General features: G+C 43.8%; 1 protein-coding gene across 2 annotated transcripts in view; it reads left to right on the plus strand.

Moving 5' to 3' along the window:
* Positions 1 to 18,265, plus strand: part of LOC131952974 (putative E3 ubiquitin-protein ligase HECTD4) — a 95,618-nt gene that overhangs the window by 44,177 nt on the left and 33,176 nt on the right. For both annotated transcript variants that reach the window (XM_059315936.1, XM_059315937.1), the window contains exons 32-50: positions 1,910 to 2,066; positions 2,169 to 2,243; positions 2,533 to 2,741; positions 3,586 to 3,766; positions 4,452 to 4,530; positions 5,059 to 5,252; positions 6,723 to 6,861; positions 7,341 to 7,523; positions 7,759 to 7,920; positions 9,236 to 9,524; positions 9,668 to 9,771; positions 10,334 to 10,495; positions 11,426 to 11,574; positions 12,002 to 12,147; positions 12,281 to 12,375; positions 12,702 to 12,963; positions 13,739 to 14,005; positions 14,435 to 14,700; positions 17,462 to 17,622. In XM_059315936.1, the coding sequence (XP_059171919.1) occupies positions 1,910 to 2,066; positions 2,169 to 2,243; positions 2,533 to 2,741; positions 3,586 to 3,766; positions 4,452 to 4,530; positions 5,059 to 5,252; positions 6,723 to 6,861; positions 7,341 to 7,523; positions 7,759 to 7,920; positions 9,236 to 9,524; positions 9,668 to 9,771; positions 10,334 to 10,495; positions 11,426 to 11,574; positions 12,002 to 12,147; positions 12,281 to 12,375; positions 12,702 to 12,963; positions 13,739 to 14,005; positions 14,435 to 14,700; positions 17,462 to 17,622 (3,280 nt within the window). The remainder of the gene's footprint in view (positions 1 to 1,909; positions 2,067 to 2,168; positions 2,244 to 2,532; positions 2,742 to 3,585; positions 3,767 to 4,451; positions 4,531 to 5,058; positions 5,253 to 6,722; positions 6,862 to 7,340; positions 7,524 to 7,758; positions 7,921 to 9,235; positions 9,525 to 9,667; positions 9,772 to 10,333; positions 10,496 to 11,425; positions 11,575 to 12,001; positions 12,148 to 12,280; positions 12,376 to 12,701; positions 12,964 to 13,738; positions 14,006 to 14,434; positions 14,701 to 17,461; positions 17,623 to 18,265) is intronic.

Here is an 18,265-nt window from a genome sequence, read left to right on the forward strand (position 1 = left end):
TGACATGTATACTTTCTACTGGCTACTTGTAAGAGTTGACATGTATACTTTCTACTGGCTACTTGTAAGAGTTGACATGTATACTTTCTACTGGCTACTTGTAAGAGTTGACATGTATACTTTCTACTGGCTACTTGTAAGAGTTGACATGTATACTTTCTACTGGCTACTTGTAAGAGTTGACATGTATACTTTCTACTGGCTACTTAGTTGACATGTATACTTTCTACTGGCTACTTGTAAGAGTTGACATGTATACTTTCTACTGGCTACTTGTAAGAGTTGACATGTATACTTTCTACTGGCTACTTAGTTGACATGTATACTTTCTACTGGCTACTTGTAAGAGTTGACATGTATACTTTCTACTGGCTACTTAGTTGACATGTATACTTTCTACTGGCTACTTGTAAGAGTTGACATGTATACTTTCTACTGGCTACTTGTAAGAGTTGACATGTATACTTTCTACTGGCTACTTGTAAGAGTTGACATGTATACTTTCTACTGGCTACTTGTAAGAGTTGACATGTATACTTTCTACTGGCTACTTGTAAGAGTTGACATGTATACTTTCTACTGGCTACTTGTAAGAGTTGACATGTATACTTTCTACTGGCTACTTAGTTGACATGTATACTTTCTACTGGCTACTTGTAAGAGTTGACATGTATACTTTCTACTGGCTACTTGTAAGAGTTGACATGTATACTTTCTACTGGCTACTTGTAAGAGTTGACATGTATACTTTCTACTGGCTACTTGTAAGAGTTGACATGTATACTTTCTACTGGCTACTTGTAAGAGTTGACATGTATACTTTCTACTGGCTACTTGTAAGAGTTGACATGTATACTTTCTACTGGCTACTTAGTTGACATGTATACTTTCTACTGGCTACTTGTAAGAGTTGACATGTATACTTTCTACTGGCTACTTGTAAGAGTTGACATGTATACTTTCTACTGGCTACTTAGTTGACATGTATACTTTCTACTGGCTACTTGTAAGAGTTGACATGTATACTTTCTACTGGCTACTTAGTTGACATGTATACTTTCTACTGGCTACTTGTAAGAGTTGACATGTATACTTTCTACTGGCTACTTGTAAGAGTTGACATGTATACTTTCTACTGGCTACTTGTAAGAGTTGACATGTATACTTTCTACTGGCTACTTGTAAGAGTTGACATGTATACTTTCTACTGGCTACTTGTAAGAGTTGACATGTATACTTTCTACTGGCTACTTGTAAGAGTTGACATGTATACTTTCTACTGGCTACTTAGTTGACATGTATACTTTCTACTGGCTACTTGTAAGAGTTGACATGTATACTTTCTACTGGCTACTTGTAAGAGTTGACATGTATACTTTCTACTGGCTACTTGTAAGAGTTGACATGTATACTTTCTACTGGCTACTTGTAAGAGTTGACATGTATACTTTCTACTGGCTACTTGTAAGAGTTGACATGTATACTTTCTACTGGCTACTTGTAAGAGTTGACATGTATACTTTCTACTGGCTACTTAGTTGACATGTATACTTTCTACTGGCTACTTGTAAGAGTTGACATGTATACTTTCTACTGGCTACTTAGTTGACATGTATACTTTCTACTGGCTACTTGTAAGAGTTGACATGTATACTTTCTACTGGCTACTTGTAAGAGTTGACATGTATACTTTCTACTGGCTACTTGTAAGAGTTGACATGTATACTTTCTACTGGCTACTTGTAAGAGTTGACATGTATACTTTCTACTGGCTACTTGTAAGAGTTGACATGTATACTTTCTACTGGCTACTTGTAAGAGTTGACATGTATACTTTCTACTGGCTACTTGTAAGAGTTGACATGTATACTTTCTACTGGCTACTTGTAAGAGTTCTCTCTGGTCTCAGGTTCCCATGTTGAAGAGCTTGAGCACTCAGGACTGGCCAAACAAGTCTCCACCTTGCTGACCAATCACCTGGCTCGAGCTACAGAAGGCATCGGACATGCCATGGCTGGCACTGAGGCATTGCAGGAGGTGCTCAGTCTGCTCAACAACTTGTCCAGGTAACTTCTCAGTCCCTAAACCTCTGGGCCAGGGAAGATCAATTGATGACAAGTTTTTACTTGTGTCAGGAGCCTATTGTGCTGAAACCATTTATATTTCAGAAGTAAAATGGGAAAAGCCATCTTAAGCCAGCCAGCCTGTGTGTCAAAGTTGTTGTCACTTTTACTTGATCAAAGGTAGGCTTCATTTACTCTTCTTTTACCCCCTGAACCCTCCCCTAAAACCTGTTGTTTACCCCAAGACTGTCCCCTAAAACCTGTTGTTTACCCCTAGACTGTCCCCTAAAACCTGTTGTTTACCCCTAGACTGTCCCCTAAAACCTGTTGTTTACCCCTAGACTGTCCCCTAAAACCTGTTGTTTACCCCTAGACTGTCCCCTAAAACCTGTTGTTTACCCCTAGACTGTCCCCTAAAACCTGTTGTTTACCCCTAGACTGTCCCCTAAAACCTGTTGTTTACCCCTAGACCCTCCCCCAAGCTGGTGCTGATCATCCTGCAGCTGTGCCGTGTCTCCCTACCCCTGATGGACTGTGAGGACTGTAAGGAGGTTGAGCTGCCAGCCTGGGGACAGCAACTTTACTCCAGCCACTGGAGCACAGCCAAACCTGTCTCTGACCCTCCGGCCAAAATTATTTGTTTGCTCCTGGCCAAGTTGGGTGACTTCCTTGTGCCAGGTAGGTTGATGCTTCTACTTGTCCAGTTGTTGAATTATTTGTCCAATTGATGATTCATCTGTCCAGTTTTTTAACCATTTGTCCAGTTTTTGAACCCTTTGTCAAGTTGTTGAATCATTTGTCCAGTAGTTGAACAATTTGTCCAATAGCTGAACCATTTGTCCAGATGTTGAACCATTTGTCCAGTTGTCGAACCATTTGTCCAGTAGTTGAATTATTTGTCCAGTTGTTTAATCATTTGTCCAGTAGTTGAACCATGTGTCCAGTTGTTGAATTATTTGTCCAGATGTTGAACCATTTGTCCAGATGTTGAATGGTTCCACCACTGACCTGTGTCCAGTGGTTGAATGGTTCCACCACTGACCTGTGTCATGGTTCCACCACTGACCTGTGTCATGGTTCCACCACTGACTTGTGTCCAGTTGTTGAATGGTTCCACCACTGACCTGTGTCATGGTTCCACCACTGACCTGTGTCATGGTTCCACCTCTGACCTGTGTCATGGTTCCACCACTGACCTGTGTCATGGTTCCACCACTGACCTGTGTCATGGTTCCACCACTGACCTGTGTCATGGTTCCACCACTGACTTGTGTCCAGTTGTTGAATGGTTCCACCACTGACCTGTGTCATGGTTCCACCACTGACCTGTGTCATGGTTCCACCACTGACCTGTGTCATGGTTCCACCACTGATCTGTGGTTCCACCACTGACCTGTGTCATGGTTCCACCACTGACCTGTGTCATGGTTCCACCACTGACCTGTGTCATGGTTCCACCACTGACCTGTGGTTCCACCACTGACCTGTGGTTCCACCACTGACCTGTGTCTGGCTATTGCAGGAGACCAGGTGCTGCTGTCCAGCAGATCTCCCTCACAGGACGCCTCCACCCCTGGCAGAAGTGCCAAGCCTGGTGACATTGACAAACCTGATGACACTGACCTACAACGAGGCAAGCTGTCAGTCTTTGTACACAAAAGGGAAGATCAAATGTCACATGACATCATTCAACCTTTGCTCAGGTGGGTTCCTCTTGTGCAATGCTAATTCTAGAGAATTAATTGGGTCCCTCTAATACAAGTGGGTCCCTCTAATACAAGTGGGACCTTATAGAACCCATGGTTCCTCTAGTGCAATGTGAATTCTCAAGAACCCAATGGATTCCTCCAGTTTAGTATTGGACCTGTTTCAACTGTGACAATTTGAATGTATTGAACCTATTTCAGTTGTGACAATTTGAATGTATATTGAACCTATTTCAGTTGTGACAATTTGAATGTATATTGAACCTATTTCAGTTGTGACAATTTGAATGTATTGAACCTATTTCAGTTGTGACAATTTGAATGTATTGAACCTATTTCAGTTGTGACAATTTGAATGTATTGAACCTATTTCAGTTGTGACAATTTGAATGTATATTGAACCTATTTCAGTTGTGACAATTTGAATGTATTGAACCTATTTCAGTTGTGACAATTTTAATGTATTGAACCTATTTCAGTTGTGACAATTTTAATGTATTGAACCTGTTTCAACTGTGACAATTTGAATGTATTGAACCTATTTCAGTTGTGACAATTTTAATGTATTGAACCTATTTCAGTTGTGACAATTTTAATGTATTGAACCTTTTCAACTGTGACAATTAGAATGTATTGAACCTATTTCAGTTGTGACAATTAGAATGTATTGAACCTATTTCAGTTGTGACAATCGACCATTTCGCCTGGTAGGCAATACAAGCATGGATAAAGTCATGCGCCTGGACCGGGAAATTGCTAAAGTAAAGTCTAGTATCTGCTTCTTTTTTACACAACTTTGTAGAGCCTAGTAGATGATTTGACCCTGTTATATCACACTTTGTTTTATCATACTTCATTATATCACACTTTGTTATATCACACTTTGTTCTATCATACTTCATTATATCACACTTTGCTATATCACACTTTGTTCTATCATACTTCATTATATCACACTTTGCTATATCACTCTTTGTTCTATCATACTTCATTATATCACACTTTGCTATATCACACTTTGTTCTATCATACTTCATTATATCACACTTTGCTATATCACTCTTTGTTCTATCATACTTCATTATATCACACTTTGCTATATCACACTTTGTTCTATCATACTTCATTATATCACACTTTGCTATATCACACTTTGCTATATCACACTTTGCTATATCACACTTTTTTGCTATATCACACTTTGCTATATCACACTTTACAACACCCTAACTTCTTCCATGCTCCTTGACAAGCTCTGTAATATCTCTGATGTTGTATGTCTTGTACAGAATGGAAAGGCTGAACTGACCACTGAAGATGCTGTCAATGCCTTTAAGAAAGCTTACAAGTGGGCCCAAATGGGACTGGTCATCTCGACTGCCCCCCCAGCTGATGGCAACAGCTCTGAGAACAACAACGGCTCGGACAAGAAGAAGACACTCTCTGAGCTCATCTGCAAGGAGAAAAACTCTGAGTTGGCCAGGTGCTTGCTCTATCTATGCTCAGCATGTGTACATCAGGCTGTCATGTGTACATCACAGACTGTCATGTGTACATCACAGACTGTCATGTGTACATCAGCATGTCACGTGTACATCACAGACTGTCATGTGTACATCACAGAGTGTCATGTGTACATCACAGACAGTCATATGTACATCACAGACAGTCATGTGTACATCACAGACTGTCATGTGTACATCAGGCTGTCATGTGTACATCACAGACTGTCATGTGTACATCACAGACTGTCATGTGTACATCACAGACTGTCATGTGTACATCACAGACTGTCATATGTACATCAGGCTGTCATATGTACATAACAGGCTGTCATGTGTACATCAGGCTGTCATGTGTACATCAGGCTGTCATGTGTACATCAGGCTGTCATGTGTACATCACAGGCTGTCATGTGTACATCACAGACTGTCATGTGTACATCACAGACTGTCATGTGTACATCACAGGCTGTCATGTGTACATCACAGGCTGTCATGTGTACATCAGGCTGTAATGTGTACATCACAGAATGTCATGTGTACATCACAGACTGTCATATGTACATCAGGCTGTCATATGTACATAACAGGCTGTCATGTGTACATCACAGACTGTCATGTGTACATCACAGGCTGTCATGTGTACATCACAGACAGTCATGTGTACATCACAGACAGTTATGTGTACATCACAGCCTCTCATGTGTACATCACAAACTATCATGTGTACATCAGGCTGTCATGTGTACATCACAGACTGTCATGTGTACATCACAGACTGTCATGTGTACATCACAGACTGTCATGTGTACATCACAGGCTGTCATGTGTACATCAGGATGTCATGTGTACATCAGGCTGTCATGTGTACATCACAGACTGTCATGTGTACATCACAGACTGTCATGTGTACATCAGGCTGTCATGTGTACATCACAGACTGTCATGTGTACATCACAGACTGTCATGTGTACATCAGGCTGTCATGTGTACATCAGGCTGTCATGTGTACATCAAACTATCATGTGTACATCACAGACGGTCATGTGTACATCAGGCTGTCATGTGTACATCACAGACTGTCATGTGTACATCACAGGCTGTCATTTGTACATCACAGACTGTCATGTGTACATCACAGACTGTCATGTGTACATCACAGACTGTCATGTGTACATCAGGCTGTCATGTCTATATCAGGCTGTCATGTGTACATCACAGATTGACATGCGTACATCAGGCTGTCATGTGTACATCACAGACTGTCATGTGTACATCACAGACTGTCATGTGTACATCAGGCTGTCATGTGTACATCACAGACTGTCATGTGTACATCACAGGCTGTCATGTGTACATCAGGCTGTCATGTCTATATCAGGCTGTCATGTGTACATCAGCCCTGTAATGTGTACATTGGCCCCTCTGATGTTCTCTAACTCCCCCTACAGATGTGACCCAGTCAGAGCATTCATCAGTGGTCATGTGGCCAATGCCATGGCAGCGGAGGTGATTGCCCTGCTCCAGAACTTGCTGTCTACGCAGACCAACTCCCCCGCCAACAATACGTGGTCCCAGGCTGTACAGAGGGTAGGCACTCAGGGCAGTACATATGGCTGTCTCAGGGCAGTACATATGGCTGTCTCAGGGCAGTACATACGCCTGTCTTTTCTCACACCCAGGGCAGTACATACGCCTGTCTTTTCTTACCGTGCTCTTCCAGTACAATGAACATTGATCTATGGTCTAGTGAACTGACTTGATGTTTGACATGGCTTTACAGGTGTTGATATTTGACCCTACAGGTGTTGATATTTGACCTTACAGGTGTTGATATTTGACCTTACAGGTGTTGATATTTGACCTTACAGGTGTTGATATTTGACCTTACAGGTGTTGATATTTGACCTTACAGGTGCTGATATTTGACCTTACAGGTGTTGATATTTGACCTTACAGGTGTTGATATTTGACCTTACAGGTGTTGATATTTGACCTTACAGGTGTTGATATTTGACCTTACAGGTGTTGATATTTGACCTTACAGGTGTTGATATTTGACCTTACAGGTGTTGGCTAATGCTCTCTCTGGTTTACCTGTGCTGCTGGGCTCCCTGGATGGGCTGTCTAGCCCCCGCTCCCCCCGCAGTCAGTCCAACAACCAACTCATGTCCCTAGCCAAGCAGGCCAACGCCGCTCTCTGTGCCATTGGTGGATTCCAGGAAACATTGAAGCCTGGCTGTCAGGTCAAGGTAAGACTTTCCTTCCTCTCCTGGCTGTCAGGTCAAGGTAAGACATTCCTTCCTCTCCTGGCTCTCTTTAATTTAGACATTACAATATTGTATTGACCTAATGAGACTTGTGTCTGATCTGAAAGATTGAATGAGACCTGTGTCTGAAAGATTGAATGAGACTTGTGTCTGAAATATTGAATGAAACTTGTGTCTGATCTGAAAGATTGAATGAGACCTGTGTCTGATCTGAAAGATTACAGGTGAAGGCGTTCGGGGAACCAGTGGAACAGTGGTCAGTGTGTCTGAGCAGAATGATGTGGTCACGATCCAACTGAACTCTCAACTAGAGGACAGCCCCACTTACAGTGATACAATCAAAGTGCCGCTTGCAAGAGTTCAACCAATCAGGAATGAGGTAATACAACCAATCAGGAATTTTGTGACATCAACTTCCACAATATTTCTTTGACACCATCACACGTCTCGTAGCCTTATTGGGGGGGGGGGGGGGGGGGGGGGGGTTTAGCAAATGTGAAAACTTGAGAAAATGTGGGTTTGGATATAAGTAATGGTGCTATTAATAAATGAAATATATATCCCAGATATTACTTCCAACTTTTCCTGTTTGTTGAGTTCTGATTTTGGTTCAATCTATTTTTCCAGTTGACTTTCTGTTTATAATTTTATTTATAGATTCTTACAAAAAGGATTTCACTATATAGAGGAAAATCACATCATGCTGGGGCGCCACCCTTGCGAAATTAAAAAAGATTTTTTTGTATTCTAATCAACTCCCCAAAGTTTCATGGCTATCAGATGAAAGGTGTAGTAATGCATAAAAGGGTGATACAACCTGGGTCAGCTAAACTAACCCGTGTTTCCTTTTGGGAACCTTGGGTGATACAACCTGGGTCAGCTAAACTAACCCGTGTTTCCTTTTGGGAACCTTGGGTGATACAACCTGGGTCAGCTAAACTAACCCGTGTTTCCTTTTGGGAACCTTGGGTGATACAACCTGGATCAGCTAAACTAACCCGTGTTTGTCCTGGGTCAGCTAAACTAACCCGTGTTTCCTTTGTCCTGGGTCAGCTAAACTAACCCGTGTTTGTCCTGGGTCAGCTGAACTAACCCGTGTTTATCCTGGGTCAGCTGAACTAACCCGTGTTTGTCCTGGGTCAGCTGAACTAACCCGTGTTTATCCTGGGTCAGCTGAACTAACCCGTGTTTATCCTGGGTCAGCTAAACTAACCCGTGTTTCCTTTGTCCTGGGTCAGCTGAACTAACCCGTGTTTATCCTGGGTCAGCTGAACTAACCCGTGTTTGTCCTGGGTCAGCTGAACTAACCCGTGTTTGTCCTGGGTCAGCTGAACTAACCCGTGTTTGTCCTGGGTCAGCTGAACTAACCCGTGTTTATCCTGGGTCAGCTAAACTAACCCGTGTTTCCTTTGTCCTGGGTCAGCTGAACTAACCCGTGTTTATCCTGGGTCAGCTGAACTAACCCGTGTTTATCCTGGGTCAGCTGAACTAACCCGTGTTTGTCCTGGGTCAGCTGAACTAACCCGTGTTTGTCCTGGGTCAGCTGAACTAACCCGTGTTTATCCTGGGTCAGCTGAACTAACCCGTGTTTATCCTGGGTCAGCTGAACTAACCCGTGTTTGTCCTGGGTCAGCTGAACTAACCCGTGTTTGTCCTGGGTCAGCTGAACTAACCCGTGTTTCCTTTGTCTCCAGATGTTCAACAGGCTCCAGAAGGAAATGACGGAGGCCATCTTGTCAGCAGTGCAGGCGGCCATCTTACCAGCGGATGAATCTACCTCACCACTGACGCAGCCGCTCCACTCGGCAGGGGATGGAAACTCAATGGCCAATCAGATTTGTCGTGTGGTGGCTGAGATTAGAACCCGCACCGCCATGGTGTTGGCCCAGGGCCTGCAGGAGATTGAGTTTGCCAAGAAGTTTATTGAGCACTGCGGCTTATCCATAGACATGCTCAAATCATTGGCTAAAGATTGTCACGCAGGTAAGTTTTTTTAGCACTGCGGTTTTTCTATAGACATGCTCAAATCATTGGCTAAAGATTGTCACGCAGGTAAGTTGACTAGCTAAAGATTGTCACGCAGGTAAGTTGACTGACTAAACAATGTGGTGACTGTATTGTTGCAGGCAGCAGACTCCCACTGGTGGAGGCCCACTGCCAGAGGCTGAGGATGTTGTACAGAGATTGTGCCAAGCCTCCACCTCCACCTTGCCGTGCTGACATCAGGCCGGTAGGTTCAAATCTTGTCTTACCTGTCTAATGTAGGTTCAAATCTTGACTTACCTGTCTAATGTAGGTTCAAATCTTGTCTTACCTGTCTAATGTAGGTTCAAATCTTGACTTACCTGTCTAATGTAGGTTCAAATCTTGTCTTACCTGTCTAATGTAGGTTCAAATCTTGTCTTACCTGTCTAATGTAGGTTCAAATCTTGACTTACCTGTCTAATGTAGGTTCAAATCTTGTCTTACCTGTCTAATGTAGGTTCAAATCTTGTCTTACCTGTCTAATGTAGGTTCAAATCTTAACTTACCTGTCTAATGTAGGTTCAAATCTTGTCTTACCTGTCTAATGTAGGTTCAAATCTTGTCTTACCTGTCTAATGTAGGTTCAAATCTTGACTTACCTGTCTAATGTAGGTTCAAATCTTGTCTTACCTGTCTAATGTAGGTTCAAATCTTGTCTTACCTGTCTAATGTAGGTTCAAATCTTGACTTACCTGTCTAATGTAGGTTCAAATCTTGACTTACCTGTCTACTTGGTATACATTGTTGACCATTTTTCTCTCCCCCAGTCCAAAGAGATGGTATGGGATGTGTCCCGCCCCTTCCCCCCCACGCGAGCTTGCCTCTTCTCTCAGGGTATGACAGCAGTGATGTTCCTGGGTGACCCTAGCGCTGGTGTTGGTCTGCCTCGGGGTACCATCATCTATGCCAATCAGCCCATACCAAAAGAGGTTTGTCAGCATTACTCAATCCAGGTTTTTCTAAGTCTCACCATCCTATTGAAAGTTGAACAGGTCACTAGAAAAGTTTGGTGGGCCTGACTAGACTTATCACATACTCAAGTTTTACCTGACTTTCATGTATTACAGTTTTTCTCATTGTTCCTATTATGTCACCAACTTGTGTTACCATCTTGTGCTACCATCATGTGCTACCATCTTGTGCTACCATCATGTGCTACCATCATGTTTTACCATCATGTGCTACAATCATGTTTTACCATCTTGTGCTACCATCATGTGCTACCATCATGTTTTACCATCATGTGCTACCATCATGTTTTACCATCTTGTGCTACCATCATGTGCTACCATCATGTTTTACCATCATGTGCTACCATCATGTTTTACCATCTTGTGCTACAATCATGTGCTACCATCATGTTTTACCATCATGTGCTACAATCATGTTTTACCATCTTGTGCTACCATCATGTGCTACCATCATGTTTTACCATCATGTGCTACCATCATGTTTTACCATCTTGTGCTACCATCATGTGCTACCATCATGTTTTACCATCATGTGCTACCATCATGTTTTACCATCTTGTGCTACAATCATGTGCTACCATCATGTTTTACCATCATGTGCTACAATCATGTTTTACCATCTTGTGCTACCATCATGTGCTACCATCATGTGCTACCATCATGTTTTACCAGCATGTTTTACCATCTTGTTTTACCATCTTGTGCTACCATCATGTGCTACCATCATGTGCTACCATCATGTGCTACCATCATGTTTTACCAGCATGTTTTACCATCTTGTGCTACCATCATGTGCTACCATCATGTGCTACCATCATGTTTTACCATCATGTGCTACCATCATGTTTTACCATCATGTGCTACCATCATGTGCTACCATCCCCACAGGCCCCATCCTTTTACTGGGAACTAGAGATCTCATCCTTAGGGGACCTGCAGGAAGACAGTGGTGCTATTGTATCTTTTGGCTTTGCACCTCCTGCTGAGAAAAAAGATGCTGCTTGGACAAATCCTGTGGGCACTTGTCTCTTTCTCAAGTAACTACATCTATCTCTTTCTCAAGTAACTATATCTATCTCTTTCTCAAGTAACTACATCTATCTCTTTCTCAAGTAACTACATCTATCTCTTTCTCAAGTAACTACATCTATCTCTTTCTCAAGTAACTACATCTATCTCTTTCTCAAGTAACTACATCTATCTCTTGTGTGCCCATCACGCAACACCTGTCTCTGCCCATCACACTTCACCTGACTCTGCCCTGTCTGCCCATCACACACCGCCTGTCTCTGCCCATCACACTTCACCTGTCTCTGCCCATCACACTTCACCTGTCTCTGCCCATCACACACCACCTGTCTGCCCATCACACACCGCCTGTCTGTGCCCTGTCTGCCCCTGACACTTTACCTGTCTCTGCCCTGTGTGCCCCTGACACTAAGCCCATGCCATCCACTTGTCCAGCACAGGGAAGGCTGTCCATTATAACGGAGCCAGTCTGCTACAGTGGAGAAGTGTTAGACTGGATGTGACACTTAGTGCTGGTGACGTGGCTGGCATTGGCTGGGAGAGGATGGGGGATGCTACAGACAGCACTCAGACACCTAAAGGTATTTCAAGCACTTGTTAGTAATACACTACAGCAATACACACACACATATGCATTAAATTTAACTTTTTTTATTTATTAAGTAAACATTGATTTATCCTTCTGAAAGTTATTTTTAAAATTTGATCAACTAGGTCAAGTCTACTTCACCTACAATGGACATAGACTGAGCTCCTCTCTAGACAACGTATCAGGGGCCATGTACCCTGTGGTACACATACAAAAAAAGGTGAGGTTGTGGCTAGCACAAAGTCTGGAGTTAAAAAGGTGAGGTTGTGGCTAGCAGAAAGTCTGGAGTTAAAAAGGTGAGGTTGTGGCTAGCAGAAAGTCTGGAGTTAAAAAGGTGAGGTTGTGGCTAGCACAAAGTCTGGAGTTAAAAAGGTGAGGTTGTGGCTAGCAGAAAGTCTGGAGTTAAAAAGGTGAGGTTGTGGCTAGCACAAAGTCTGGAGTTAAAAAGGTGAGGTTGTGGCTAGCACAAAGTCTGGAGTTTGGTCCATCCATTGTCAAGGCAACATGTCTGTTAACAAATTCAGGACAGGCTCTTGTTTTCTATAGAACTGCCGCATGAAAGCCAACTTTGGAGCCAGACCCTTTGCCTATGCAGAAGGCCAACAGCACAGAGAGGCAGCAGAGGCCGCCAATGATGTCCTGAGAGACATCAGAGAGTCTTTTGGCCACCTGCCCTTCCACACGGCCTCAGACAGTGAGAGTGACAGCACTGAACCAGCGCAGGCCAGCGTCCTGGAGGCCACCAGAGACAGCAAAACCCCACCCAGGGCCCCCTGTAAGGTGGCAGAGCCCCCCGCCACACTCAAAGGTAAACATGGCTTCAAGTCTTTAGCCCTGACCCAGAGACAGCAAAACCCCACCCAGGGCCCCCTGTAAGGTGGCAGAGCCCCCCGCCACACTCAAAGGTAAACATGGCTTCAAGTCTTTAGCCCTGACCCAGAGACAGCAAAACCCCACCCAGGGCCCCCTGTAAGGTGGCAGAGCCCCCCGCCACACTCAAAGGTAAACATGGCTTCAAGTCTTTAGCCCTGACCCAGAGACAGCAAAACCCCACCCAGGGCCCCCTGTAAGGTGGCAGAGCCCCCCGCCACACTCAAAGGTAAACATGGCTTCAAGTCTTTAGCCCTGACCCAGAGACAGCAAAACCCCACCCAGGGCCCCCTGTAAGGTGGCAGAGCCCCCCGCCACACTCAAAGGTAAACATGGCTTCAAGTCTTTAGCCCTGACCCAGAGACAGCAAAACCCCACCCAGGGCCCCCTGTAAGGTGGCAGAGCCCCCCGCCACACTCAAAGGTAAACATGGCTTCAAGTCTTTAGCCCTGACCCAGAGACAGCAAAACCCTAGCAAAAATTGACAGTCATTAAAAGTTAATGATGAGGGGTATTTAAAAAGTGTCTGCTATAAAGCAAGCAACTAGTCTCTATAAAGCAAGCAACTTGTCTCTATAAAGCAAGCAACTTGTCTCTATAAAGCAAGCAACTTGTCTGCTATAAAGCAAACAACTTGTTTGCTATAAAGCAAGCAACTTGTCTGCTATAAAGCAAGCAACTTGTCTGCTATAAAGCAAGCAACTTGTCTCCAGAATATCAAGTGGATGCCAGTCTGAGCTACAAGTTGCTGCCTAGCTACGACAACTTTGTGGTGACAGGACCTGACACCATGACTGTCAGGCCCAGTGAAGAAGATTCTGAGGATGAGGCCGTGGTTGATGAGTCAGTGACAGAGGACCACTACGCTCTGCTGGTCAAGGCCTGGGAACAAAAGGTCTTCCCTGTCATCAGGAGAAGGTTCAGGAATGAGGCGGAGAGGAAGGATGGTCTAGAGCAGATTCGTGGAGCACTGCAGTTAGGTGGGTGGAGATCTCTGGAGGTTTAAGGTTTAGATCTCTGGAGGTTTAAGGTTTAGATCTCTGGAGGTTTAAGGTTTAGATCTCTGGAGGTTTAAGGTTTAGATCACTGGAGGTTTAAGGTTTAGATCTCTGGAGGTTTAAGGTTTAGATCTCTGGAGGTTTAAGGTTTAGATCTCTGGAGGTTTAAGGTTTAGATCTCTGGAGGTTTAAATCTCTGGAGGTTTAAGGTTAAGATCTCTGGAGGTTTAAGGTTTAGATCTCTGGAGGTTTAAGGTTTAGATCTCTGGAGGTTTAAGGTTTAGATCTCTGGAGGTTTAAGGTTTATATCTCTGGAGGTTTAAGGTTTAGGTCTCTGGAGGTTTAAGGTTTAGATCTCTGGAGGTTTAAGGTTTAGATCTCTGGAGACTGGATGTGTGATTTCTGTTTCAGGTATGACAGACATTGCAAGGCAGACAGTGGAGTTTCTATATGAGGAAAATGGTGGGATCCCTCGTGACCTTCAACTTCCTACAATTGAGGACATTAAAGAAGACCTGGCCAAGTTCACCATTGACCGTGTCAAGAAGGGCACCACTGTCATCATCCGGACACCCACGGGCATCAGCAGCTATGCCACAACTCAGCTGCCCAAATTTGCTGTTAGAAGCATGCTCAAGACTTTTGGTCTCACTGGCACTGTCCTGGATGTTGATACAGTAGGTCCACACACACACATGTTGATACAGTAGGTCCACACACACACACACACACACACACACACATGTTGATACAGTAGGTCCACACACACATGTTGATACAGTAGGTCCACACACACATGTTGATACAGTAGGTCCACACACACACATGTTGATACAGTAGGTCCACACACACACATGTTGATACAGTAGGTCCACACACACACATGTTGATACAGTAGGTCCACACACACACGTTGATACAGTAGGTCCACACACATGTTGATATAGTAGGTCCACACACACACACATGTTGATACAGTAGGTACACACACACACACATGTAGATACAGTAGGTCCACACACACACATGTTGATACAGTAGGTCCACACACACACGTTGATACAGTAGGTCCACACACACACGTTGATACAGTAGGTCCACACACACATGTTGATACAGTAGGTCCACACACACACACACATGTTGATACAGTAGGTCCACACACACACGTTGATACAGTAGGTCCACACACACATGTTGATACAGTAGGTCCACACACACACGTTGATACAGTAGGTCCACACACACACATGTTGATACAGTAGGTCCACACACACATGTTGATACAGTAGGTCCACACACACATGTTGATACTATAGGTCCACACACACACATGTTGATACAGTAGGTCCACACACACACATGTTGATACAGTAGGTCCACACACACACATGTTGATACTGTAGGTCCACACACACACATGTTGATACAGTAGGTCCACACACACACACACACACACATGTTGATACAGTAAGTCCACACACACACACACACACACATGTTGATACAGTAGGTCCACACACACACACACACACACACGTTGATACAGTAGGTCCACACACACACACACATGTTGATACAGTAGGTCCACACACACACGTTGATACAGTAGGTCCACACACATTTGTTGATACAGTAGGTCCACACACACACACACGTTGATACAGTAGGTCCACACACACACACGTTGATACAGTAGGTCCACACACATTTGTTGATACAGTAGGTCCACACACACACACACATGTAGATACAGTAGGTCCACACACACGTTGATACTGTAGGTCCACACACACACACACATTTGTTGATACAGTAGGTCCACACACACATGTTGATACAGTAGGTCCACACACATGTTGATACAGTAGGTCCACACACACACATGTTGATACAGTAGGTCCACACACACACACACACATGTTGATACAGTAGGTCCACACACACACATGTTGATACAGTAGGTCCACACACACACGTTGATACAGTAGGTCCACACACACACACATGTTGATACAGTAGGTCCACACACACACATGTTGATACAGTAGGTCCACACACACACACATGTTGATACAGTAGGTCCACACACACACACATGTTGATACAGTAGGTCCACACACACACATGTTGATACAGTAGGTCCACACACATTTGTTGATACAGTAGGTCCACACACACACATGTTGATACAGTAGGTCCACACACATTTGTTGATACAGTAGGTCCACACACACACACACATGTTGATACAGTAGGTCCACACACACACATGTTGATACAGTAGGTCCACACACACACACATGTTGATACAGTAGGTCCACACACACACACACACACACATGTTGATACAGTAGGTCCACACACACACACACACACACATGTTGATACAGTAGGTCCACACACACACACACACACACATGTTGATACAGTAGGTCCACACACACACACACATGTTGATACAGTAGGTCCACACACACACATGTTGATACAGTAGGTCCACACACTCACACACACACATGTTGATACAGTAGGTCCACACACACACACACACATGTTGATACAGTAGGTCCACACACACACGTTGATACAGTAGGTCCACACACACGTTGATACAGTAGGTCCACACACACACGTTGATACAGTAGGTCCACACACACGTTGATACAGTAGGTCCACACACACACACACATGTAGATACAGTAGGTCCACACACACACATGTTGATACAGTAGGTCCACACACACACGTTGATACAGTAGGTCCACACACACGTTGATACAGTAGGTCCACACACGTTGATACAGTAGGTCCCCACACACGTTGATACAGTAGGTCCACACACACACACACGTAGATACAGTAGGTCCACACACACATGTTGATACAGTAGGTCCACACACACACATGTTGATACAGTAGGTCCACACACACACACACACACACATGTTGATACAGTAGGTCCACACACACATGTTGATACTGTAGGTCCACACACACACACACATGTTGATACAGTAGGTCCACACACACACACACAATGTTGATACAGTAGGTCCACACACACACACATGTTGATACAGTAGGTCCACACACACACACACACACACATGTTGATACAGTAGGTCCACACACACATGTTGATACAGTAGGTCCACACACACACACACACACACATGTTGATACAGTAGGTCCACACATACACATGTTGATACTGTAGGTCCACACACACACACATGTTGATACAGTAGGTCCACACACACACACGTTGGTACAGTAGGTCCACACACATTTGTTGATACAGTAGGTCCACACACACACATGTTGATATAGTAGGTCCACACACATGTTGATACTGTAAGTCCACACACACTCAGGCAAATGCACCCAAATCCACAACACTTAGAAAAAGTCAACACCTTTTGTGTATTTGAACAGGCCAATGAACTGGTGCAAGTTGAAACGTACTTACGGAGTGAAGGTGTACTTGTACGCTTCTGGTACCCTTTGGTCTTGCTGGAGAAACCTGCACAAGGCATGAGGAAGGCTTCCATCACAGGGGGACAAACCATGGACACATCAAACATCTTCATTCACAGGTCCTCTCTACCATCAGTTGATACAAACATCTTTATTCACAGGTCTACCATCAGTTGATACAAACATCTTCATTCCCAGGTCCTCTCTACCATCACTTGATACAAACATCTTCATTCACAGGTCCTCTCTACCATCACTTGATACAAACATCTTCATTCACAGGTCCTCTCTACCATCAGTTGATACAAACATCTTCATTCACAGGTCCTCTCTACCATCACTTGATACAAACATCTTCATTCACAGGTCTACCATCACTTGATACAAACATCTTCATTCACAGGTCCTCTCTACCATCAGTTGATACAAACATCTTCATTCACAGGTCCTCTCTACCATCACTTGATACAAACATCTTTATTCACAGGTCTACCATCACATGATACACACATCTTTACAGGTCCTCTCTACCATCAGTTGATACAAACATCTTTATTCACAGGTCCTCTCTACCATCACATGATACAAACATCTTCATTCACAGGTCCTCTCTACCATCACTTGATACAAACATCTTCATTCACAGGTCCTCTCTACCATCACTTGATACAAACATCTTCATTCACAGGTCCTCTCTACCATCACATGATACAAACATCTTCATTCACAGGTCCTCTCTACCATCACTTGATACAAACATCT

The sequence above is a fragment of the Physella acuta genome, unplaced genomic scaffold (genome assembly GCF_028476545.2).
Source record: "Physella acuta isolate Inbredline_101_S28 unplaced genomic scaffold, ASM2847654v3 ptg000897l, whole genome shotgun sequence".
NCBI lineage: Eukaryota > Metazoa > Mollusca > Gastropoda > Physidae > Physella > Physella acuta.